Source organism: Brachypodium distachyon, chromosome 3 (assembly GCF_000005505.3).
Source record: "Brachypodium distachyon strain Bd21 chromosome 3, Brachypodium_distachyon_v3.0, whole genome shotgun sequence".
NCBI lineage: Eukaryota > Viridiplantae > Streptophyta > Magnoliopsida > Poales > Poaceae > Brachypodium > Brachypodium distachyon.
The window spans coordinates 57,094,491-57,118,757 of record NC_016133.3 but is presented as its reverse complement, the minus strand read 5'-3'; the positions used below and the strand labels follow the sequence as shown (position 1 = coordinate 57,118,757).

Here is a 24,267-nt window from a genome sequence, read left to right as displayed (position 1 = left end):
GTACAAAAGGCTGCGACGCGGCAGCCGGCACGGCGCACCGCCTGACCTACAGGGTGCAGCCGGTGTCTGGTGCTTCAGGTCTGTGGCCGAAAGTTGAAAAACTAGCTGGACAGAGGTTGTTGGCAGGTTCACTTCACCCCGCCGGCTACTCGGTTTTGTCTCGAACGTAACATTGTTTAAGCTAGATGTGAACTTTTGTTGTCAGAGTAACACGATCTCACCATCACTGTAAAATGTCCATACAGGTTTTAGGGTACATACAACGGATGCGCTTGATCACAGGTCACGAAAGCCAGCCGACATGACAGGAAGCAACTATTTATGTGTTTTCAGCTTTGGCCTTTAAAACCAAAAGCATATAAAAAGGTCGCAAAGAAATGATGATTTTTTTTGCTTTCAAGCCAAATAAAAACCCACAAGTTAAGCCTAACCGAACACCTTGGTTACTCACATAAGAAGCGCGATGAACCAATGTTTTATTGCCGGTGTGCTCAGCAGTGCGTATCTTCCCACAGTTCCTAAACATTCAAGCCTGGCTTTCATTCAAGGCTTATTTCTCACCGCATATAAATGATAAGTCGACTGCTTTACCCCCTGTACAACAGAACCACCACTATGCACATTCCGAGCCCTCGAAACTCTATGTCAGCTGACTGTCTCCAAAATTCCGCGCCCTACAATGGAGAGATCAATATGCCTCCACTCCCACTTTGGGACATATAACGGCACAACAATGAAACGACTGGATATATATATGATATACACAAGCTAGCTATGGATCTCAGAAAGCCCTTGATCACGTCAAGGAGCGAGCACAAGAACTTTAATCGTCCCCTGACTGTTAGCAGTTAACATGGTAGGGCTATCACTCTTCCAGCAGACAGCGCTAATGAAATAAGTCCCAGGGTCATCATCAGCATCATCCACATCGGAGGATACAAACCTATGACTGGAAGCAGGTTTTGAGATAGCCTGCAATTCATGTGGAGTTGCTTTAAGTTAGACTGAAAGGAATTTTGATCTATCTGCTCGATTAAGCAGCATGGAAAAAGATGAAGCGTGGGGAAAAGGGCATGCCATAAGCTAGCAATTACCTTGTGGTAAACGAAAACCTCATTCGTTTCACTCCCGCAAGCAATATAATCGTTACTCACAGACAGCCCAACAAAGTTCTTCTCATTTTTGTGCCCTCTGAAGGTCCTTACCTGCAAAACATTACCAGTTCAACAAAAAGGTCAATAACATGCTACCTTCCAGTACCATTTTCTTTCATCCCTAGCACAATATAATAGCTGAACCAAATACTAAGAGAAAACGTGAAATCAAATACTATGATCAATTAATTGACGTATCAGTTTCCCTAAAAATAGTGCCAATCATAGGTTTGTATCCTCCATCCCATATTAAGTGTCGCAACTTTATCTAGATACGCATGTACCTAGACGCGTTTTAGTGTGTAGGTACATGCGAAAGTTGCGACTTGCGACACTTGATATGGGACGGAGGGAGTATACAAGAAAATACCCAAATGTTACAAGAGAAGTAAATTTCTGAAGTTGATATTTTTAGTAGTGCCATATGTGTATCACTGATAATTTTTTAATAAGTTTATAGTGAAATTATTCTCTAAAGCAAAAGATATTAAAGAGCATGAACATCCCGATTTTGACCCATGAGATCTGGAGACATTTACAATACCACAAACCTCCAATTTTTTACTTATAAGATACTAATGCATCCAAACACGCAACTATCACCCTTATGTTGTAGAAGCACAAGAGGAGACAATACAGTAAAAACATGGCATGGGTGATCTCAATGAGACATACTGGGCAATTTTCCTTGACATCCCATAACCGCAATGTGCTATCAGTTGATGCAGATGCAAGCTCATTATTAGACAAGAACTTCACATAAGAGACAGCTTTCTTGTGCCCGCCAAAAATATGGAGAGGTGTACTTGGATTCCGTAAATCAAAATAATGAATATTGTGATCAGCAGATCCGACCTGAAAGATTAGTAGCATCTGGTGAGCAAACAAATCATTTATTTGATACAAGTCAAAGAAATGAATGCAACATACCGCTACATAATAGCTCGATCCAGGATTATATTTAACAGAGCAAATATTTGCTTTCATATCAATGTTGATAGCGCTTGCTTCCTGTTTTGTGCACCACACTTTGACCTAGCATACACAGCAGTAGCTTCCACTTAGCTAAAACAGAAGCACCATGAAACTGCAACACAGATATTCAACACAACATTCTGAAGTTTCTATCTATGCATTATTGGGACTGGGATACCCAATAAAGGTAGAAGAATGTAATTTTTCAAAGTGAAGGATGGAAAAAATCTTATTAAAACCCAGCCAGCCAGGTTAAGTTAGATTCTAAACTAAGTTATCTTTAATGTATTCCAACAGCTAAATACCAAGATCTCCCTTTTTTTTAAACTCAAATACCAAGATCTCTTTCTTTTTTTTAACTCAAATACCAAGATCTCTTCCGGTTGGGAATAGGTAAAATATTTGCACCATTTCAGTTCTCAAATACCTTGCAATCATCACTCCCAGATACTAGCATTGAGGGCTCTGTACGTGAAAAATCAACACTCCATGCCCTTTTCTCATGCTCTTCATACTCCATCACACTCTATCAAAAATCAATAACATAAACTTCAGTGAACAATACATAACTTTGCAAAATGACTGTGGAACAGAGCAAGCTTACCTGGCGAGTTTGAACGTCCCAAACAGTAACTATACCCTCATAATCACTGCTTGCTATAACATTCTTCGAGTACTTGTTCCAGCTAAGACAGCTGAGTTTAGATCTGGTAGCCATTTCAACGACTGGGCAGTGGACATCTGATGGCTCATTAACAACCTAAGAGGTAGGATATGTCAAATTTGAGTAATTCCAAACTCTAGTTGTGGGCTTATGGCCAACACAGCTGCCCTGAATAAGTTTACTTACTGTAGAAAATTCAAAGACTTTAATGCGCTTCGAGACTCCTGCAGTAGCGAATAGCTCATCATCACGATCAAATTCAATACTGCATTTAAGGAATAACAATGTCAGATCACATAGTTCGTGTAAGGTGGTTGAAGGAAAAACATACAGGACTACAGGTAGACATCAAAAGGACTGGCATATGTGCCTTCAAACCAGAGAAATAGGAAAAAGAACCATATTTAGTCCCTAGTTGGATACTCCCTCCGATCCTAAATTGTTGTCGAAATATATACATACATCCATATTTGGGCAAATTTGAGTCAACAATTTAGGATCAGAGGGAGTAGTTATTAGTTATACATTGATGTTAGCAAATAATCTTTCAATAGATTTGTTCGCTAAGTGAACACTCGCAAAGCTGATCAACAGGAGCGGGTCAGATTGAACAACAACACTACTTGCCTCTCTGCCCCTATGTTAGCTTGGGGATTGTGCTACAAAAACACTACTTGCCTCAGACAAAGCCTATGCAAAGGAAATCAACTGTGGTCAGATTGAACTACATAATGATGGTGAATACTGATCAAAACGCTTACCTCGAAACAATGTTTGGAGAGTGAAACAGGTCTCCATGTCTAAGTTCCGCAATAACCCGCAAGCGACTGAAGCATACATCACATGATAGAGAACAAAATATATGATAAGCTCAGTGAATACCATAAACACTACTGTGAGCATATTATGTTTCTAAGACCAAATAATGAGCCAACCTGTATCGAGTGAATGTCGTTAGAACTGACTGAAAATCATCAAGACCCGCATGATAACCTTCTTTATTCATCATAACGGTGTCTCTTTCCTCCTGCCTGCGTGACTGTGCTCCATTACGCCGTCTTTGCAGATAGTATTCTTGAAGCTCGTTAAACTGCATTGTACCTCATACCATTAAATAACAACAAATTGCACCAAAACACCGAATAAGAAAAGGACTATGTGTCTGGTCTATGTTCCCAATTTACTTTCTTGCTATCTTGGTAATAATCTAATGATGTATTTAACTAACAACAATGATGACCGCAACGTAGAAGAGTGAAAAAAAATCTTGAAGACACCAACACCAACCTGTGCTTGAACTCGCCTCTTCCGAGCAATAACATTGCCAGATTGCATGGGGGGATTAGGAGGGTCTGAGCTAGCAAGGGCTTCCCTCCTTTGAAATCCCTGATGGTTTGCCTGATGTCTCAAATCAAGCCTCCTATTCTGTAAACCCCCTTGAGATGATGCACTAAGCGGTGCCCGAGAATTGGAGGCAAAGAGACTGCTAGGTTTGTCCGTAGGAGAGGACCACATCTTTGATGCGGCAGGTTCATCCAAAAGCATGCGCAACTTCATGGAGTATCTTTCTTTTGTTCGATACAAATCTAACCTATGTCTCTCCACACTGCTTATATCATCTTTGATGTACTGTAGATCAGTTTGAATCTGTGTAAAAAGAGCCAATGATATTAACAAGAATTAACTTTGTATAAAAAGCGACGCATAGAAGGATGGATAGAGTTTCTGTAATATAAATTTTATTGCCATAGTATGATGGAAAAAGAAGATAAACACTTGTATCTATATCATCAGGACTCAGGACAAACCTCATTCAACTCTTCCAGTTTTTGCTTTCTAAGGCAGTGCAAGAAGACTAGCAATATTTGCATATTTGTCTCGGATTCTTGTTGTTCCATTTGTCTCTTCTTCTCAGCAATCAAAGTCATAAGGCTGTCTAGCTCTTTAACTGTCATATCGTTTCCCTATAAACAAGAAAAGTTAAACGCCATGCCATACTGGTGATAGATCACCATTCTTCAGTAACTTTTTGTTGTGTGTATAAGAGCAGTGGTAAGAGTAATGGTAGTTATGCTGGTAAGGGAGAATAAAGAGCACTGAACAATGCAGGGTCAAAAAATAAAAATTACCAAATACAACTGTCATTTAGCGAAGTATGAATATATGATGCTCCAGAGGCAAACATATAGAACTGACTAATTAACTGATCAGTGTTCATATGCGATAACAGAGAGAATCAGCAGCTGTTCCTTAAAAGTTGGTGGTTATCTAGATTCAACGGTGGCGCAGCATACTGGGAGCAAAGTTTGTTCAGATAATTAGATGCGCATTGCAGTTAATTAGATTCGAGTCGTCGACAGTGGATGCAGGAAATAGCATGTCCATAGCAGAAAATGTTATAGTAAACATCTTTGTCCAGATCAATATATATCGCCATTCGCTACATATTGCAATGAGCATTAAAGAAACTGAAATTTGCAACAATGTTTCTGGAGCTGCCAAATATTACACGTGCAACGCCAGTAAGCAACACATGTGGAGTGACTGACCTGTTGCACAACATGTCGAAATTGATCAACGGGAGATGCTGTCTTTGCAATTTGGCGGGCCGACATTTTCTTCACGACCTATGTAGGCATAAGGGCGGAAAATAAAAGTTTGTGATTCCTTTCTGTAATGCTGGTATCAATAACAACTAACCAATAAGCATGAAGAGATGCTCTTAAATGTGCACCATGGATCCATTCAACATATACCAGGACAGACTATCTTAACAAAACTAAGGAAACATCGTAGCCATAGCATGGACTATTACATAACAAGCTGAACTAACAGAAGAGTAATGCAAGTTCACTTGTGAACAAACCTGACTACAATAAACTGCAATGTATCATGTAAGCGAAATAAACCGAACTATTTGACCAGGACTCTTGCCAAATATCTACAGAAGTACCACGAAACGTAATGTGGTAAACAAAATCATCACAAACACTTGATACTATTCACTAGTTGCTCCCAAAAGGCAAGAATCTGGTGATTTATACTGCATGCTAAAAAACTCAAAGAGCATTATACACATTCTGTTGAAAGCAGCTCTACTCGCCTGACAACAGCCCAAATCACACCCAAATCCAAGCAAATGGCATCAATTAACAGCGCTAAGTTTTCAAACTACTCCTGTAGCGTCGAGAAAATCCTGCTGGTTTTGCCACACTGGGAACCTCACCACGGGAACCCAAATCAGGCCGCGGGAACCTCTCAGCGACGGACAGCCGATAGCACATGAAACAACCGAGGACTGGAGGCCTCGGGACAGCAGTAGTGACTACTAAAGCGAAAGGGAAGCAGCGAACCTTGTCGAGGAGGAAGTTGGGGTAGAGCTGCGCTTTGGTGAGGTAGTTGCCGCAGCAAGGGCAGTCGCTCTTGTGGCCGAGGTGCGTGACGATGCACATGTAGCAGAAGCTGTGGCCGCAGGCGGTGAGGAAGGCGTCCTTGATGACGCCCATGCAGATCGGGCACAGCAGGTCCCCGTCTGGCGCGCCCGCCGCCGCCGCCGCCTCGCCGTCCGCCAGCGCCTGCTCCTCCTCCTCCTCCACCTCCGGCGACCGCGAGGCCGCGCCCGCCTCCTCCGCCTGCTGCCGCGCCACCACGGCTTGCGCGGCGGCGGACCCGTCCCCAGACCGCGCCGGCTCCGGCTTCGGCACCGTCGGCACCAGCGCGCCCGGCACCGATGAGTCCCCCATGGGGGAGAGGAGAAGACGATGCGTGGGGATGTGTGTGCGTGGGAGAGAGAGCAGAGCAGCCGCAGCGCCAGGAGGAGGAGGAGGAAGGAATTGGGTTCGGCGGTTGTGTGGGCGTAGGAGCTAGAAGAAGGGTGTATGGGTGGGAGGAGACCACGTCGGGGAAGACCGACCTTCCCGACCGACCGGAGTACTACCGGACGGGGGCCCCGGTGCCGCCGCTGCACGTCTGGCAGGCGCACGCCCACGACGCCAAAGCCCAGCCCGGCCCAGCCCAGCCCAAAAGCACTCGAGCAACTACCAAATGGACATGCTGTTTTCGCTCAAAAAAAAAATGGACATGCTGTTACTTGTCCATACGCTCAAAAAAAAAATGCTGTTACTTGTCCACGAACGTGAGATGTGGTTGCAGCCGCTGGCACGTGATGTGTAAGGTTGGCAGTGTACAACTAGAGCTTAATCGACCGAAGATGGCCATGATCGGCGCGTGTTAATTCGGGATACCGGAAAGGTGGAGCCTTGTTAGGAGAGGAGACGACGTGTTGCGTTCTGGGCTTCAGAGGAGTAAAACAGATGATGATGATGATGATGCTTGCTTTGTTGCTTATGGGAAACAGTAATGACAATGGCATATATGTAGCCATGCAGTGGTGACAGACAAGACTTTTTCTCTTATATGCGTCCCAAGCTGTTTAGAGATAAAGTAAACATAAAGAGATGAGATGTTTGTGAGCTTTAGTTTTGAAAATGAAATGAGAAATTCAAGGATATACATGTGTCTTTATTCTTTTTCTTGAAGAAACATATATTGGGTTCTGTCGACGCAACGGCCAATCAATTTTGGTTTGGATTTTTTTAGGCGGAATTCAAATCGATGGCTATTAAGAAAATCGAAAGCTTCACCGGTTGGATGGATCACCGGTCTGGGTTTTTTAACTATGCCTCCATGCAGCAGGCACGCGACGAGGAGAAGAAATGGCATCTTTGGCCCGCGCCGCCGCCTCCGCCGCGAAGCCCCTCGCCGGCCGCAGCCTTGGCTCGTCCCTGCCGGTCCCCACCCCAGCTCGAGCCGCCCGGATCCTGCGCAGGTAGGCCAGTAGGCGTCCCTGTTAATGGATTGATGGATGGACTGGGTGTGCGTGCGTGCGTGCGCTTACATTAATACATCGATGCTCCTGCGCGCAGGTCGGCGGTGGCGCGGCTGGAGACGCTGTTGCCGCTCCACACCCCGGTGGCCTCGGCGCGCCTCAAGTCCTGCATCGCCGTCGACTCCACCTGCTGGAGCTCTCTCTCCCAAGGTAAACCCTCCGCTTTTCAGTTCCTCTGGTTGTTAGGACCTACGAAGATGCAATGTTGACATTAGCTTAGATGTGTTATTGACATTAGCTCCTGCGCGCAGGCTTGAATTGCCTCAGTATAAGATGCTAGCGTTCAGCTGAACCTAAACCTAGAGCACTTTATATTTCATTTCTTATTGACTTGGTGGTCTTTGTCACTTTATCCATTTGTTTCATTGTATCCACGGTTGTTTATTGTAGCCTGCAAGTCAGGTGGTTCCTTGTGTAACCAATGTTCCTTTGACTGCAGAGCATCAGGATTTTACATGGAGGACTAGTTTGGCTGCTAGAATGACGCAAATTGATATTGTGAATGCTCTTCGTAAAGGTGATCGGCAGCGACCATCCGTTATGCTCTCGAATCTTCAACAAACTAAAGAAGCATTAACTTCAGAAGATTTTTCTGATATATTGGAGTACTGTGCAGAAGCACCTGATCCTTTGGTAAATCAACTGTCAGATGTATATTGTACCCAAAGCACAGTGTATATTGGTGTAGTCATCTTGATTAGAGCTCTTTTTGGTGTTTTCCAATATGTCTAGTTTGTGATGGAAACTTTGGAGCTCATGGAGGAGAATGTCATAGGTCTTAGTAAAAACAACTATAGATCTGTCACTCGAGCACTCAGCAAAGGAGGGCATATGAAGGAGGGACGCCAGACTTCTCATAACCCAAGTGATTTTTTTGTCTTTGTAACTTTAGATGGTTTGGGAGTATAATTATACGAATGCACTTGTAAAACTGCTTTAAATAGAGCATCGGTTGCAGCAATATACAGTTGTACCGTTTCTTCTGTGCACATTTTTCAACTTCCCATATCTTAGTGATACTAGCTAGTTGAAATGTCAATACCAAATTACCAATGCACTTTTGTGTAAAACTGAAGCTTCCCACTAGGCAAGACCTTTTTCAGTTTTCAGGGTACATGTGCCGGTATCTGTTCAAGTTTGTGCATTGGCATGCCACAAATAGTTGCATCCTCACTCATGTTTATAGAACAAAAATCTACTTGTAGACCTTGAACTTCCGTCGGTGTCTACTTTCTGCCTAAAACTGCAAAACTGTGTATGAATAACACTGAAAGCTCACCATCTGTTCAATCCCCCAGTGCTGTGGTAAGCACATGGCGTCCAAGCTATCCAAAACTGCTCGTTTGGTGGATGGGATGACGAGGGTCTGCTTTTAGGTGGTTTTGAAGTTTTGAGACAAAAAGAAGGCCAAATTTCTGTGGTCTAAAAGTGGACTTTTTCGTTGTTTATACTATAACTGCGAGTGGTGAATCAGACAATGGGCTGTACCTTCTTCAAAAGTATTTTGCTATTTCACAAGATTAATGCTGTTTAAAGAAGTGCGAGGTATTTTTTATAAAATATGTATAACTACCACGTGCTGTACTGTTCCAGAAACAAGATATGTATATATGTGTTCGCCCTATATCTCCTCTTAATGATCTATTATTCTATTTACTGTTTTGATGAAAAAACATGTTGTTTCGCTCATCTTTTCTTTCTGTTCTTCTAGATACGCCCTGCAGTTCTTTGTAATTTAATTTCTTGCATTTATGCTCTTTTGTTATATGTTTATCTGCTGATTGAATAATCCCTTATCCCTTGTCGCATATCAGTTTTTGCAGGAGATCTGATAGCTCCTTGCAGTCTACAAGTTGTTCACAATCATCTTTCCAATGTAGGCACTTAACTGGCTCAACTCTCTGGGGGGAAAAGAAAGCACCCACAGTCCCTTGCCAATCTTCAACATCTTTTTAAGTGCCTGTGCAAGCATCAGAAATCTGAATGACGCTGAAGGCTGTCTAGAGAAAATGGGAATTCATCTTGTTGGGAAGTCTGAAATAACATACTGTGAGCTTCGAAAGGTTTGTATGAACAAATATTCAATATGCCTAGTGATGATCTTCAGAAGATTTCATTTCGTATATAGTATTTAGTTCAGCACACTTACCTGTTGGCTGCAACAACGAGAAGACATAACCATCCATGTATTGTTAGCTATTGGGTCCTTGTTTCTAAATTAACATCTGATTGCCTTCATTTATCTTTTTTGTTCTCTTTTGGTCCATCACTGTAACCATTTCTTAGTTCGTGAACTTTTTGTTGGGAACTCTTGCATGTTGATTTTAGTTCTTAATGCTATGAAATACAGAAAAGTCACATGCCTGTTTCTTTTCTGTATTTCATGTTTTGGGCATGTCGTGGTGGTGTCACGGCAGATGCCATAGGATGGCTTATGTTGGGGCCGATGGACGAAGGAGGATCCGGAGGAGGGAGGACGTGATGAGAAACACGCACAGACACTCGAGCGCACACAGATTTACCCAGGTTCGGAGCCCTCTTGTCGAGGTAACGCTCCTACTCCTGCTTTGTTGTATAATCCGAGATTCCGAGATCTACAATGGCGCTCCTTGAGCTGTATTCTTGAGAAAGAAGAAGAAGAAGAAGGGGAAAACCCTAGATGCCTAAGTGTTGGATCCCTCTTCTGGGAGGGGTGGTGCTCTATTTATGGACCGCCCATGTCACACTGACATGTGGGTCAAGGGCTAACGTTATCTTCTATGGGCCCTGCCGGACACGCGCCTTGGTTTCCTTCGGGTGGCATCGCAGGGGACAAGACAACTTTACTTTTCCTGGCGTCCTGCAACAAGTACAGCAGCCGCCTGCCAGCTTCCGTCACTGATTCTCTTTCGGTGCTTCTTTGTGCAGTCGCTTGGCACCGCAACGTAAGCAGCGACTGCTTTTCCGCGATAAAGATAGCGCTGCTTTACTTTGCGCCACGCGATGAGGATAAGACCGTTGAGACATCTCGACGCGGCCGAGATCAGAGTATCAGTCCTTATCCTGCAATCTCATAAGACAAGATAGTCATACCGGCATACACTTGGTAGGCCGGCTTAGCATTAGTTTGGCTCAAGGATGCCGGCGTACATGCCTGTGCCGGCTTTGCCTTCATCATCTCGGCTAATGTGTGTCGTCAAGACCCTATCCGGGGTCATCCCCCCGACAGGGCATCTTTTGTTTAGGAAGTCCTTTTTGCATTTATTGTTTTTTTTTAGATAAAAGGCTTTTCGCCCTGTTCCATTTCCATAGAAACGAAACAATATTTTATCCAGTTAAGCTCCGGTTACAAGCACCAAGTGCTGAATTGCGGAAACTCGAAAGAGTAAAGTCTACCACCCACACATAGGAGGAAAAAACAGGAACTACTTGTAGCTAGTTTGCCCCTAGCTCGATTATCTCTTGTATCTGTATAGCTTCAGAGTACCCTTGGCCTCCGGCAGGTTGGGTGTTCCAGGCTCCACCACATCTGTTCGGCGTTTCTTGATCAGCGTAATCGGGGAGCCTCCGTTGCTTTGCATTCCATTAGTAGCAGACATTGGTCCCAGATCAGATTGTCTCTCTTTGGGCAAAGCGGTTGCCAGCGCTTTAATAAGCGAAGTAATTTCATCCATAGGACCTGTATATTCAACCAGATATGTCGGCCAAACAGAAGATCGTTACGAAATTTCCAGATTGTCCAAGTAAAAGCAGAAGTAATCATATTCACAACACCATTTCTAAATGATGTCCACTAAATCCTGTAAAATTGTTTTCGCCACCACACACTCAAAAAAGAGGTGGTGAATCGATTATAGCTCATTACAGAAAAGGCATGTTTTGTCATTTAATTCCTGTCTTTTACCTAGATTATCTCTAGTGAGTAATCTATTGTTGCTTAACAGCCATAAGAACATATGGATTTTCGGGGGAATTGTGATGTTCCACAAAGCTGGCACATAAACAGGGGACAAACCTCTGAAGTTAACTACATCATAAAGAGATTGTGAAGAATAAATGCCAGAGGTATTAAGCTTCCAGAACATTTGGTCTTTCTCTGTGGTGAATTCAACACTAGTCAAGATCTGAGAAAGAAGTTCCCATTGTTCCAGCAACCTAGGTCCAAAATTCCTTCTAAAAGACAATTTAATCTCTATCCCATCCCAAACAGCATCTAGAGTTGCTAGTTTTTCATTACAAATGACATATAAGTTCCAGAATTGTATAGCCAGGCTAGAGCCTCCAAACCACTGATCTTCCCAAAAACGAATGGATTTACCATCACCTACAATCCATTGGTATCCTAGTTGGGCAGCATAGCTGGCCCACATTATACCTTTCCAAAAAGTAGATCCCACCTCTTTGTCACAGGCAAAGATATTGGGGTTTGAAACATCATATTTAAATTCAACAATTTGTTTCCATAATCTATTTGAGTCAAGGTTATATCTATGAATCCAGGAAGCAAGCAAAGAAACATTAAGGTCTCTTAAGTTAGGGATTCCAAGGCCCCCATATTCTTTTTTTGTGGCCATCATTTCCCAATTTGCTAGATGATACTTGAAGTGTCCCTCATAGTTGTCCCACAGACAGTGTGCCATTTGAGAGTTTATGACCCGAATGGCCCAACTTGGAAATTTAATAAAAGACAATAGGTAAATAGGAATACTTGCCAAACAAGCCCTAATCAAAACAAATCTCCCTCTATAGGAGAGCAACCTACCCCTCCAACCAGCTACTCTTTTAATGACCTTATCCACCACAGGTTGAAGGTCCTCTTTCCTCAATTTACTATGATGTAAAGGAACCCTAAGATAAGTAATGGGAAGTTCACTTGTCTTACAACCAAAGACTTGAGAGAGTGAGTTGATTTCCACCTCCTCTAGATTCATAGGAATTAAGTCAGATTTATGATAGTTAATTTTCATCCCAGAGATCTGCTCATACATGGTGAGTATCCATTTCAAATTCTGTGCAATCAGCATGTCGTTTTTGAGAAAGATTAAGGTGTCATCTGCATATTGCAGGCTAATAATGCCACCAGAGCAGAAAGTAGGGAGAAGGCCAGTAACCAGGGAGTGGTCAGCTGCTTTTCTGAGCATCCTAGTGAACACATCAGCAACAAGGTTGAACAGGAGAGGGGATAGGGGGTCTCCCTGTCTCAAACCTTTGCCAGTTACAAAGTAACTACTTTCAGCATCATTCAATCTAATTCCAATGGAACCTCCATGAGTTAGGGTTTTTAATTTAGTTCTCCAATTCAGGCTAAAGCCTCTTTGCAAGAGCATCTGGTCTAAAAAATCCCAGTTGACTCGATCATAAGCTTTCTCATAATCCAGTTTGAGTAGGATTCCCTTCTCTTTTTTATGATAGATTTCATGAATAATTTCATGTGCTGTGACCACGCTATCTAGAATATATCTTCCTTTTATAAATGCAGTTTGATTAATGGAAATTAACCTATTTGCACAGCACCCCATCTTGGTGGTGCAAGCCTTAGCAAAGATTTTAAAGCTGCAATTTGTGAGGGCTATGGGCCTGAACTTTTTGAGAGAAGTGGCATCAGGTTCCTTGGGAATTAATGTAAGCATAGCAAAATTTAACCTATAAAGGTCAGCCTTATTATTATCAAAATCTTTAAACATCATTTATTGTTGTATTATACTTGTTTCTTGGGATACAATCTTATCACATATATTTTACATGCTATGATGATTAAAATATGTTTAAATGTTCCACTTTAGATCTAATATTGTGGCAGCTTGCTTATTTGGTTGTATTATTGTTTTTAGCTTGCAGTTTTTCAGAGAAATTTGTCTGTGGTGAATGATTTGTGGAAGGACTGCACTAGGTATTATAGTCCAAGCATTATTATTCAAAGGAAATTTTTGAGGGCTTTCTCTACACTAGGGGACCTTCAATCTGCATATCAAATCTTGCAGCACATGGTAGTTCTTGCTGGTGAAAGCCCTGACCATCTGAGGGTGTCTTGTAAAGGGAGATACAATCAACAAGATTAGACATTCCTGTACCTGCTTTGAATGAAGTAGAAGATCTGAAGCTTGTAGTGGACACTGACCTGCCATCATCATTTGAACGAAAGATGGGTACTGGAGGAGATTCGATTGATGCCCAGCCAGAGCTGTTCCAGATGGAAACTCAACCATCAAGACATGAGCAATTGAAGGGTCATGTAGCATTTCTTTCTGCTGGTCTGTTCTGCGTTCCAATTTCATATGCTATGCACTATTCTTGTCAGCTCAGTTATATAACTTATGCACTTTCAGTCTTGTTCCAGGTGGCAATCATGTTGACAATTCTGAAATAGACAGTGGGAGGATGTCAAAGACACTGCGATTTGCACCACTTGCAGTAAGGAAAATTTTACGATGGTCTTTCAATGATATTATACATGCGTGCATGTGACTTGACAACTGTGAGTTGTCTGAGCAATTATTTCTTGAGGTAAAACATATATATGGCTAATGTGTATTATGGTCAACTCGTCTTTCTGTTGCACTTACGTCTTTACCTAAGCACTTCTCTTATTACATTAAGTTTACCAACATTTCTTTCTTCTGGACTGTTCAACAGTCATCACTATGGTAAACATTGCAGTTGCTTACTGTTTTGTTTCATTTGTTGCTTATAATTTTACCCTCTTATGAAAGTCACGAGAGCAGAGCATGAACTCCATTTCTGCGTGAAGCACGAAATTCATTTAAAGTTTTAGTCACTTACATGTCGTCCTGCACGCTTGCAATTATTTCAGTATTTTCATTTTTTTTATAGTTTGCAGCTATTGTTAGTGGAAAAGTTGACAACAAGTGCGATAATTTCATTTATCACTTATTTCTTATTTTAATGGTGATAGCATTTAAATCAATAGCTTTTCACATGCATCTAACTGTGTCGATGATTTCAAGACCAGAAATTTCTTAAGGTGTTCACATCAGAGAAGTTTGATATTGGTGCTCTTCGTTGTCCTTTCTTCCCAGATGCGCAAGATTGGACTTCAGCCGTCAAGATTTACATATGATGGTTTTATCAATAGTGTGGTAGCTGGGAAAGGAGTTGCACATGCCATCAAAGTGGTATGTTACCAAAGCTTGTGGTATATCCTGTTATGTGAAAGGATATCTTGTTAAATATGATTGTGCACACTGTACACCCATTATTTGGTGACAGGGGTGGAGGACCCTATGTGTCAAGCTATCGCATTAGCCTTACCTTAATTCAGGCACAAATACCCACTATTCTGAGACCATGGCTAAACAATTGATCAGGAACACCAAAAAAAGGTGCAGTGACATAGAGGAGAGCAATCATGGATGGTCTAGTCAATTCATAGATCTAGTTCTTTCTTTTTTACTTTCTTTCTTTGAATATTGCCACACCAAAAAATTTGTTTGTCCTCCACCACTATTTGGTGAAACCCTGAATATAGTTTTGCTATACCTTTTTTTTGTTGCATAAAAGTAATATGCTATGATTTTGAATAGATATTGTAATATTAATCCCTCCACGGAAGCTACCATGTAAAACTGAACTGTATCTGTTCTTATGCAACTGCTAATCGCTGTTTAGTTCCTCGTGCTTTCCAGATTGAAGTGATGGACAGAAGGGGTATTGAACTTACAATGATACACTCGCTGCTCTTTCAGTTGGCTAAAGCAAAAGTTTACAGTTGGATCTGGCTGAGGATTTTCTGGAAATAATTTCAGAGATACAACCGAAGTATATACATGCTTTTAACGCTTTGCTTTCTGGTTGCGACATTGAGGTAATACATTGGCTCTGGAAAGAGATTTCTCTGAGATGTCATGTTTGTGTCCGTACCTTCCCGTCATCTAAATTTCAGCTCAGTCATTTTTACTGATCAGCTCATATCGTCTATCATAATCTCTGTCATTTCCCGTCCTTAATACTTGGTGCTTTGTCATATTCACAATAATAATACTCCCTCCGATCCTAAATTGTTGTCGAAATATTACATGTATCTAGACGCTTTTTAAGAATAGATACATCCATATTTGGGCAAATTTGACTCAAGAATTTAGGATCAGAGGGAGTATTTCTTTTGTTACCAATGTGCCCGACTTTGCTTGTTTGCATTGAAAGTATGAGCTAAATCCCCTCTTTTTTGTAGAATGAGCAAGAAAGGGCTATCCGCATACTAGCTAAAATGAAACAGTTGGATTTGAAGCCAAATCTCAGGACTTACGAGCATCTTTTTTCTGTGTTTGGCAATGTCAATGTTCCTTATGAAGAAGGAAATATGCCATCACATGCTGAGGTTTTGAAAAGGATAAGCATAATCGAGATGGACATGTTAAACCATGAGATCAAACATAGTTTTGTGTCTATGAGGAACTTGGTATGTCTACTTCCTATCCATATAGAAGTTCATCTTGTTTTCATGCACAGTTCAGAGGAAACGGAAGTACATGGCATGTAATATTCTTGCTAGGAAAAACACACATTTTGCTATGTACAGTAGAACTCTCTACTTCTAAGGCAATAATAATTTTAATATCCTGTTGCTACTTGACCTTTGCTATGGTCATTGTGAGACAGGGAGTCACATTTTCTTCTTTCTCTTTTTATATGAAATTGATTTATCAAGAGAGTTGGCACTTGGCGCTGGTAAGGAGCAAGAATGCAACAAAAGTGGCTAACCATTCTGTTAAGAAATAATTCCATTTGTATGGCTTTGTTACTTGCTCACATCAGGCTCTAAGCTGGTCGAAAGTCATTGTTTTTTTCTTTGCTTATGCTGGCATGTCCATGAAAGGAGATGTCATGTGGGGGCGCACGTATAGGCGCCGGCCACCTAGGGCAGAGAAGGAGCTGACAGGAGCATAATTTATGCTTGCCTTAACCTTCTCTCTTTCTGACCAGCAGTGATATCTTGATCACTTCAAGGTACCAAACCCGCTGTCAGTTCCAGTGTCTAATCTGTTAAAAAAATAGTTTATAATAAGTGGAAGGAAGGTTCCACTTTATTTGGAGTTTTAAGAAAAGGTTTCACTTTATTTGAACAGGATATCTCAATCATTTGCATGTGAATCGTGGTGTAATTGCCGAATTTCTGGTTTTGATCACTTGTTAGTATGATCTTTGATACTTCTTACAGTGATGGCATGTTCTGAGATCTTGATGTTTAATTTGCAACTTTATGTTATTTCAGATACGAGCCTTTGGAGCTGAGGGTATGATAGAGGAAATGCTGAGGTACTTCAGTGTTGCTGAGAATGTCTTGTGGAAAATGACTTATTCTCAGAAGAGTGGTCTCTACGGAGTTGTGTTGCACGCTTTGGTTAAAGCCAAGGAAGTATGGATCTACTGTTTTTTGCAAATTTGTTTCTTGTGACGAGAACCGGGTCTATTTCTTCTCCTATTTTGGGGAGTATGCATCAGGTTTCAAGGATATTTTTTAATGCCTCGTCTGATTCTAGTGGAACTTGTTGAATTTCATTACCTCTTTCTAATTTGCAGACACACAAGGCAATAAGAGCCTTCAAGGTCATGAGATCATGTGGTCTTCCAGCCAATATTGCTATTTATAACATGATGATAGAGTGCTGCAAGTTGTTGCCATGTTTCAAATCAGCTAGTGCTTTGTTGTCCTTGATGCTCCGAGATGGATTATGTCCTACGATTTTTACTTTTACATCTCTCATAAAGGTAATGCTAGTTAACAGAGCTGTTACTACTCATTGTGTAATATACTACTGATTCCTTCGGTTTAGTTGATTTGAATGTATGGCCCCCATTTACTTGAGTCTCATGTCTTGTTATTCCCTGACAGGTTGTATTAGTGAAAGAGGATTTTGAGGGGGCATTGGATCTGTTGGACATATGCATAACTGGGGGAATTAAACCTGACATAGAGATTTTCAACACAATACTCTCAGAGGCGAATGCAAAAGTATGTCAATGATAATAACTTGTCAGTTCTTATTCTCAAAATGTTGAAGTTAAACTATTGTCTTGTCATTCTTCACAGGGTCAGATTCATGTTGTTGAATATATTGTCGAGTGTATTCACATAGCAAAGACTCAGCCTGATCATTCAACACTTTGGCACACATTTTGTGCTTACGTGGATAAAGAATTGTACAACACTGCGATTGAGGCATTGCAAGTCCTCAGTATGAGAATGATATCCTTGGACGCAAGCATTCTCAAGGAAAAAGGAGCAGTTTTAGAGGATCTAATCCTTGGTGAAGAGACAGACGCTGAATTAAGGATCATGAAGGCATTCGAGCCAACTGAAGAACATATCGCGACAGCTTTACTGAATCTGAGGTGGTGCATAACAACTGGTTCCACCATATCTTGGTCACCCGAGGACAGTCTCTGGGCGAGGAGGTTGGCATCGTCCTATGACGGTAACAAGAGACCGGACGTGCTATGAGATTCAGGCATGAAGTATCTGTCTGTTCAGACCGAGGAGAAAGGCCAGCTGGCCAAATTCATTGGTTTTGACATGCTCTTGAGGCAAACTGGGGATGTAATTCTCCGCGTTGTTCTCCGGGCCAGGCTTGCAGCTCACGTGCAAATTCTCTTGCCTGTGACTGAGGTCGGACGAAGATTGAACTGCGTGGAACTCATATCATTCAATATAACAAATACGGAGTACTAACAAATTTCGAGTTAAGTTTGTACACTTCAGTCAATATCTATCTGTTACCTTAGTGTCTCATGGCCTCTATGACCTGCCAACATAGTTATTTGTTTCGTTATTTCCCACTAATTTTCCCCATTGGGTCTGTCTTGCTTTGAATAAAGACATTCTTTTTGTTGCTGTATGGGACGGTTAAGTCATCAAAGAATGATGACATGGTAGCGTGATGTATGCTCCTTGTCTCTCCATTCGATGCAAAAAGGTGTAATTTTGTTGTAGTAAGAAAGGATGTGATTTATTTATTTTTCTCTGCAGTGGAGGAAGATAGGGCTGCCCTATATGTAATCTTTTTCTATAGAGATCAGATGTTTCTTCCTTTTCTTGAAGAAACATATATTGGGTTCTGTCGATGCAACGGCCAACCAATCAATTGGTTTGGACTCTTTTCAGGCGAAATTCAAATCGATGGCTATGAGTAAGAAACTTGTGGACTTGGGCGGCCGAGACCAAGAGAGTGGGCTCTGAAGGTTTCACTAGGTTTTAACGCGCTCCAAGCAGCAGGCACGCGAGGAGGATCAGAAATGGCATCTTTGGACCGCGCCGCCGCTAGATCGGTCGTGCGCACATCGGCCCTCGCCGCCGTGCCTTATAAAAGTGGACGGAGGGCAAGCCACAGTTTGCAGTTTCAGCTACGAACCTGCACGGCCAATGCGTGCCAGCTATCTGGTTCATAGGGACGCCAGGTCAAGCTGGACAGAGGAAGTGCCAGAAGAAAGGGAGTTACCGTCGGCGTGGCACCATCTCCATTACCGTCGGTGGAGGCCACGAGCAGCAGGCACGTCGATGCATACTGGCTCACTTGATATTGGATCAAATTGGGGTTTTATGCGTGGGGTAAGCAGTTATATAGATGGAAGCCATCAAGATTGACGGTGGATGGGACGCCCTTGGAAATCAAACTACCTGCAAGAAGAATTCCCCCTAACATCTACTCCCTCCGATGCATATAAGTGCCAACTAAATCAGCGACACTATCATGGATCGGAGGGAGTATACAGCTTTCTTCTTGTTCCTTTCAGTTTTCTGAATGTTGCACACTCTACTGGTTTCATTTAACCGGGGATGCTCTGATCATACGGAAATAAGAAATACTCTTGCACCAGTTTTCTGAATGTTGGACTACCTGTCTCCCTAATCATACGAAAATAGGAAATAAACTTGCACCATGGACTATATCATCAGAGAAACAATCTAACACCACCAAAACATAGTACTCTGGAGTCTGGAGTTCTAGCATACACTCTCGTCGCACACAAACATCCTTATACCACCAAACACGCCACAATTTGCAGTTCTAGCACAAAATATCAATTTCCAGTGATCCCCAGTAAGTTTGGTTACCAGCCTGCCCCCTTCAGTCGAGCAGCTCGATGAGTGTCTTTCTCACCTCCTTGGCGAGGTCGCCGCGGCGCATCTCCACCTTCATCTGCACCAGCCTCTGCCTCTTGATCTTGGTGTCCATCGCTCGTGCCTTGTCGTCGTCCATCTTCCCGAACTCCCTCTTGAACAGGCCAGGGTGTCCCGCCTCCAGCTCCTTCACCTCCTCTGCCAGGTATGGGTACAGCTCACACATCTCGGCGAAACTCCTAGGCTCGTCGCCGTTCGCCTTCGCCGCAGCAGTCTTGCCGCTGCCCCATATGATGTTGGAGAGGTCGTAGAGCTGGCGGTCGTGTTCCTTCGTCGGCACCTCACCCCTCTTGATGGCATTGTTGTACCGCTGCCTCAGAGTAGCTTGCTTGGACTGGAGCTCCTTGCTGCCGTAGGCTCGGTTGTCGAGCTTGCCGGCGAGGGCCTCCATGAGAGCGTCGGGCTGTGGCAGCACGCCGTGCTCCTGGCGGTGAGCGACGAGGGCCTCGAGGATGTGGACCTCGTCGTCGGTGGACCAGACGCGGGGGATGCCGCCTGGCTTCTTGGCCTCGCCCGACGACGGGGGCGGCTTCAGCTTCTCCGCCTCCATCTTCGCAGCCTGCTCTGGCGGCGGCGCCTCCTCATCGGACTCAGATGACTCACCCTCCTCGTCGGATTCCTCGCCTTGCTGCTGTGGGACTGGAGGGGCGGTGACAGGGGCCGCACGGGCGGGCTCCTCCTCCTCGTCGTCCTCCTCTTCCTCTTCCTCTTCGTCTTCATCGTCGGTGGTCTCGGACTCCTCGCCCTTCTGCGGCGGCGCCGGCGGGTTCCTGGTGGGAGGGGGAGGGGACGCGAGGGCGGTCTCTTCGTCCTCCGACTCCTCGGAGCGCGAGCGGGAGTCGGTCTCCGAGGAGGAGGAGGCCGCCGGCGGCGGCGGCGGGGCCTGGCTCTTGGCGCCGCGCTTCGGGGCCATTGCCGGAGACTAGGGTTGAATGTTTTTGGAGGAGTCGACTCGAATGGGTTTCTGCCGCAGCGGAGTGGGGAGGGACTGTGGTTAGGGGATAAAAAGCATCAGCTTTCTGGGCCTCGCATTCTTTCCTGAATCCTGACGCCTCAGCTTCGGAGGCCCATGGGCCGAGCCACAACTTTCTTGTGCAGTTTGGGCTGCGAGAGTTCTGGCGGCCCGTATTTTATTATGTCTTGAAAAGACCCAGCCCAGTAACTTCCCAAGGGCGAAAACACTGTTTTGAGAATGCTCTTTTAGCACTGCGAGGCCGAGAACTGCAGCAAGCTTGAGGTGTCGAAGAGTTCCATGAACCTCTGGTCGGTCTTCCTCGCCTTGGCCGCCGCGAAATGGTGGTACTCGTCGAACACCGAGGACAGGCGCCACTTCTGCAGCTTCCTCAGGCACCCCACCACGCAGCCCGTCCGGTGCTGAAACGTCAAAATTCATACGAGGAAAATTGGGTGTCATGAATGGAACTACTGAATTCGATCGATGTTGTGCGAGTTGTACAATGCAGAATAATGAAGGGCTTCCGTAGTTCCCTTACATACCTTGCCTCTCTTGCAGTGGATGAGCAATGGGTGGTTTCTTACGTCTGGATCAGCCGAAGCATTCAAGGAGAAAGGTTGATGACAGATCAATCTCAAATGTGTTTGGTGTGATTTTTGTGTCGTTTGGTAAACAAAAATGCAAGTGTAGTAGAAGCATACCCAGGATGACTTTTAGCGCCTCTCGGATGGTTTCTTCAGGGATGTTGACAACCGGTTCCTGCAGCAGCAGCAATGTTTCATTGTTAATAGCCGACCGCGGCAACTGTGAGTGAAGGCCAACTTGCCAGCGTCGACGACCTTTAGCATTCCACTGGCCGGTAATATATTGATTTCTATTTAAAGATCACAGTGGAATATGTTCCCGTTGAGTCATTGTTGTTGCAGTGGAGACATATGTACATTGCTGCCGGCCCATGTTTTGCCTAACCGAAGCTGAAAGCTGTATCAGATCACACACACGCGGCACGTACGACACGACAAGACGCGATGCAGCAGCGCGCGCAGGAAAAAGGCAAGTGCCGGATCCGTTGTACAGAAAAAGGCAAACCTATCCATCCGCTGCGACTAACACGATGGTGCCATCTTCCTTTTAAAAAGAAGAAGCAAAGAAAAGAAAAACTGATGCCATCCAATTACCGTGATACGTATGCAGCAGAGCGCACCCAAGCAAGCAATCTAGGCCAGTTGGATGCAAAGATCGTTTCGCCATCCTCGGAAAATGAAGGAACCGGAAGCAAAGTAAGAACGAATCGCTCGTGTTTTACCTTTTGGCCTTGGATGCCGAAGTGGTGGAGCTTGATCCCGGCGCGCCCGAGGAACCGCGCGTTCTCCTCCGGGTACGGCTCCGGGCACAGGTACCTGAAGAAACGAACCCAGCAGTCAGCACACAGGCATCATCAAGTCATCAACTTCCGTTTATTAATGAGAGTAGAACGGGCAAGCAAAGCGCACTACTGACACGATGGAGCGGAGGCTGAGGGAGAGCAGGAACCGGAAGTTGGCCGCGGCGGGGAGCCCCGAGCGGAAGATGCCGTCGTCGACCATGGCGAAGTTGAGCGGCGGCATCATCAGCTGCGGGGACGGCTCGCACACTGCCTCAATGCCTGCCACGACGACGGCGTCCTTCTGCTCTGTTTCTTGGCCCCTCTGCTTCGGTGAAGCCTCCAGCAGCCTCATGGCTTAGCTCGTCTCCTGTCGCGGCAGCAGCAGGCGTGCGTCTCTTGTAGCACGGGTCTGTGGAACGGGGCCATGGCACGGTCTGGTTATTTATAGCAGGACGGTGGGAGATTACGGTTACGGAGAGGAGAAGAAGGTTTTAGCTAGCCATGTGGTCGATGGCGATTGGCGCGGTGAAGTTTTAGCCGGAAGCCCGAAAGTGGCATTACCGGAGCTCGGTTCAGACGCCACGGAGCAGAAACGCAGGATGCACCGCGAGTGTTTTTGACTGAAAACAGCTCAAATTTTCGTGTTGTCTGCCCAATCACGGCGTCGTGGCGTGATCGATCTGGATTCTGGACCATAGTTCACCGGTACGAGTGACCGGATCATAGCAGTGGACGTTGACAAAATGATCGGTGGTTTGGTACCGACTGGAGAGCAACGCCCGGTGCTTTGTGGGAGCAAGGGGAGCAGTGGCGTGGAGTGAGGCCTGTCAGGTCAATCATCTTTATGTGCACGCTAAGACTATGAACTCGTGTCTCGTTCGTGACATCGCTCGTTGAAGGTACGGTCCCAGCGTAACCAGCTAGTACAGGGAAACGGAGATCTAGAGCTGATGATGACGGGCAGCACGAGGCTTCGAGGCCAGTTTACGACCAGCGCAACCTCTTTTTTTCTGCGGTGACTGGTTCAGGCCGCTAATTTAAACGCGAAGCACAACGCAAACACATTCACCCTCAGCAACCTACTAAACAATACACATACTAAACAATATCTGACATGTGAGGAAACAAGTGAAACCGCCAAACCACTCGGTTTCAGACTACTTGAGACAAACTGTATCAAAATGCGTGAGTGCTTTTGCGATAAGTGCGGTCCGGCGATACGACTACCGCAAAAATTATGGTTTCTGAAATTTACTCTGAAACTAATGTAGGGTTGTACATGTCGATGGTTTTTTCTATAAACTTAGTCGATTAATTTTTTTTTACTTAGAATAAAGCAAGACCATCTCATAATTTGGAAGACTGGGTAGTTAGCACTTGACTACTTGGAAGAGTACCTTAGCTGCTAAGGTTATGGTCAGAACCGACCAGTTCACTTAAATCGAGTGGTTAGACTGCAAGACAACATGCTAGTACTATGTTAGCAAGCACCCAATCGAGTCCCCTCCCGACTTGAAACTAAATAATCGTCGTATTATCATGAGTATACAAACCTGATGCATTTCAAAGCAAGATATGAATTGTACGGACGCCTATAGAAGGGCCACACAACTTTTCTCTGGTGCATGTGCATCTACAGGTTCCACCAACCAAATATAGCGGATATGTACAATACAATATCTAATGACAAGACATGGTTTAATCTGGTAGCTTGTTCGAGTGGGTTATCTCATCTCTTTCCGGTATTTGGAAATCACCTTTCAAGAAAGGGTATTCGCCATTGGCAATTGCAAACCCCAATCAGGCAAACAACACACAATCTAAACATGCATTATTGCACGCCCAACCAGAATTCCCAATTTGTTAGGCCAAGACAGGAGGCAGTGCGCGCGTTTCCAGTCGCGTTCGAGTATAGTGCAGGACATAGACAGATGGTACAGTATAAAACATCCATGCTGGAAACCTATTTGTAGGGCGAAAGGATTTCCTCTTTGCTGAAACCATACTTGCCCTACCATCGTGCTTTGTAATCTGTAAGAGCTTGTCAATGAACAGTGGACGAATCCCACCTAAAAAAGTTGTTCAGAATTTCAGAAGAGAGACCGCAATCGAAGAAGAATGCAGGATTAAAGAGACAACCACTGCTTGGT

The 24,267-nt window shown here is 44.1% G+C and overlaps 4 protein-coding genes across 15 annotated transcripts; 2 read left to right on the top strand and 2 right to left on the bottom strand.

Annotated features, from left to right (window-relative positions):
• Positions 1-420: 420 nt before the first annotated feature.
• On the bottom strand, positions 421-6,674 carry LOC100827481 (E3 ubiquitin-protein ligase COP1). Its single transcript, XM_010237758.3, has 13 exons — positions 6,147-6,674; positions 5,343-5,420; positions 4,602-4,757; positions 4,081-4,440; positions 3,729-3,883; positions 3,555-3,620; positions 2,980-3,058; positions 2,734-2,889; positions 2,557-2,655; positions 2,085-2,189; positions 1,830-2,009; positions 1,095-1,205; positions 421-972 (listed from the first exon to the last, which is right to left on the bottom strand). Exons 1-13 carry the CDS (start codon positions 6,534-6,536, stop codon positions 802-804), a joined length of 2,106 nt encoding a protein of 701 aa, XP_010236060.1. The 5' UTR covers positions 6,537-6,674; the 3' UTR covers positions 421-801.
• A 130-nt stretch (positions 6,675-6,804) lies between these two features.
• Positions 6,805-13,719, top strand: LOC100824813 (pentatricopeptide repeat-containing protein At1g76280). 6 transcript variants are annotated; one of them, XR_002964805.1, is made up of 7 exons: positions 6,805-7,621; positions 7,719-7,831; positions 8,121-8,314; positions 9,562-9,744; positions 10,099-10,228; positions 13,492-13,550; positions 13,642-13,719. XR_002964805.1 is itself a non-coding variant. In XM_024461103.1 (6 exons), exons 1-5 carry the CDS (start codon positions 7,509-7,511, stop codon positions 12,844-12,846), a joined length of 723 nt encoding a protein of 240 aa, XP_024316871.1. In that variant the 5' UTR covers positions 6,805-7,508; the 3' UTR covers positions 12,847-12,882; positions 13,492-13,630. The 6 variants fall into 6 exon arrangements, 3 of the variants coding, with proteins under 3 accessions (XP_024316871.1, XP_024316873.1, XP_010236056.1); XR_002964804.1 differs by lacking the exon at positions 13,642-13,719 and having other exon boundaries at positions 13,492-13,627; XR_002964806.1 differs by lacking the exons at positions 13,492-13,550; positions 13,642-13,719 and adding an exon at positions 12,727-12,862.
• On the top strand, positions 13,719-18,708 carry LOC100824507 (pentatricopeptide repeat-containing protein At1g76280). Of its 7 annotated transcripts, XM_024461099.1 has the most exons (10): positions 13,719-13,911; positions 13,998-14,164; positions 14,698-14,793; positions 14,888-15,000; positions 15,304-15,482; positions 15,849-16,076; positions 16,890-17,033; positions 17,198-17,386; positions 17,511-17,630; positions 17,709-18,708. In XM_024461099.1, the coding sequence occupies exons 6-10, from the start codon at positions 15,885-15,887 to the stop codon at positions 18,117-18,119; spliced, it is 1,056 nt and encodes a 351-aa protein (XP_024316867.1). In that variant the 5' UTR covers positions 13,719-13,911; positions 13,998-14,164; positions 14,698-14,793; positions 14,888-15,000; positions 15,304-15,482; positions 15,849-15,884; the 3' UTR covers positions 18,120-18,708. The 7 variants fall into 7 exon arrangements, with proteins under 7 accessions (XP_024316867.1, XP_024316868.1, XP_024316870.1 ...); XM_024461100.1 differs by lacking the exon at positions 14,888-15,000 and having other exon boundaries at positions 13,998-14,071; XM_024461102.1 differs by lacking the exon at positions 14,888-15,000 and having other exon boundaries at positions 13,998-14,071; positions 15,287-15,482.
• Positions 18,709-19,463: 755 nt separating this feature from the next.
• LOC100824200 lies at positions 19,464-22,509 on the bottom strand. The gene is made up of 7 exons (XM_003572983.4): positions 22,252-22,509; positions 22,058-22,151; positions 21,453-21,510; positions 21,294-21,337; positions 21,022-21,170; positions 20,662-20,683; positions 19,464-20,358 (listed from the first exon to the last, which is right to left on the bottom strand). The coding sequence occupies exons 1-7, from the start codon at positions 22,467-22,469 to the stop codon at positions 19,744-19,746; spliced, it is 1,200 nt and encodes a 399-aa protein (XP_003573031.2). The 5' UTR covers positions 22,470-22,509; the 3' UTR covers positions 19,464-19,743.
• Positions 22,510-24,267: the final 1,758 nt, after the last annotated feature.

Excerpts from the sequence above, each read along its gene's own strand:
- LOC100824200 (XM_003572983.4), bottom strand. The coding sequence starts at position 22,469 with ATGAGGCTGCTGGAGGCTTCACCGAAGCAGAGGGGCCAAGAAACAGAG. Across the intron at positions 22,152-22,251 it reads CTCAGCCTCCGCTCCATCGT|GTACCTGTGCCCGGAGCCGT; the intron begins GTCAGTAGTGCG and ends TCGTTTCTTCAG. Across the intron at positions 21,511-22,057 it reads TCGGCATCCAAGGCCAAAAG|GAACCGGTTGTCAACATCCC; the intron begins GTAAAACACGAG and ends CTGCTGCTGCAG.
- LOC100824813 (XM_024461103.1), top strand. The coding sequence starts at position 7,509 with ATGGCATCTTTGGCCCGCGCCGCCGCCTCCGCCGCGAAGCCCCTCGCC. Across the intron at positions 7,832-8,120 it reads CTGGAGCTCTCTCTCCCAAG|AGCATCAGGATTTTACATGG; the intron begins GTAAACCCTCCG and ends CTTTGACTGCAG. Across the intron at positions 9,745-12,726 it reads CATACTGTGAGCTTCGAAAG|GCTAATAATGCCACCAGAGC; the intron begins GTTTGTATGAAC and ends TGCATATTGCAG.
- LOC100827481 (XM_010237758.3), bottom strand. The coding sequence starts at position 6,536 with ATGGGGGACTCATCGGTGCCGGGCGCGCTGGTGCCGACGGTGCCGAAG. Across the intron at positions 3,884-4,080 it reads AGAGGCGAGTTCAAGCACAG|TTTAACGAGCTTCAAGAATA; the intron begins GTTGGTGTTGGT and ends GGTACAATGCAG. Across the intron at positions 3,059-3,554 it reads TCTCCAAACATTGTTTCGAG|TATTGAATTTGATCGTGATG; the intron begins GTAAGCGTTTTG and ends CCTTAAATGCAG.
- LOC100824507 (XM_024461100.1), top strand. The coding sequence starts at position 15,885 with ATGAAACAGTTGGATTTGAAGCCAAATCTCAGGACTTACGAGCATCTT. Across the intron at positions 16,077-16,889 it reads TTGTGTCTATGAGGAACTTG|ATACGAGCCTTTGGAGCTGA; the intron begins GTATGTCTACTT and ends ATGTTATTTCAG. Across the intron at positions 17,387-17,510 it reads CTTTTACATCTCTCATAAAG|GTTGTATTAGTGAAAGAGGA; the intron begins GTAATGCTAGTT and ends ATTCCCTGACAG.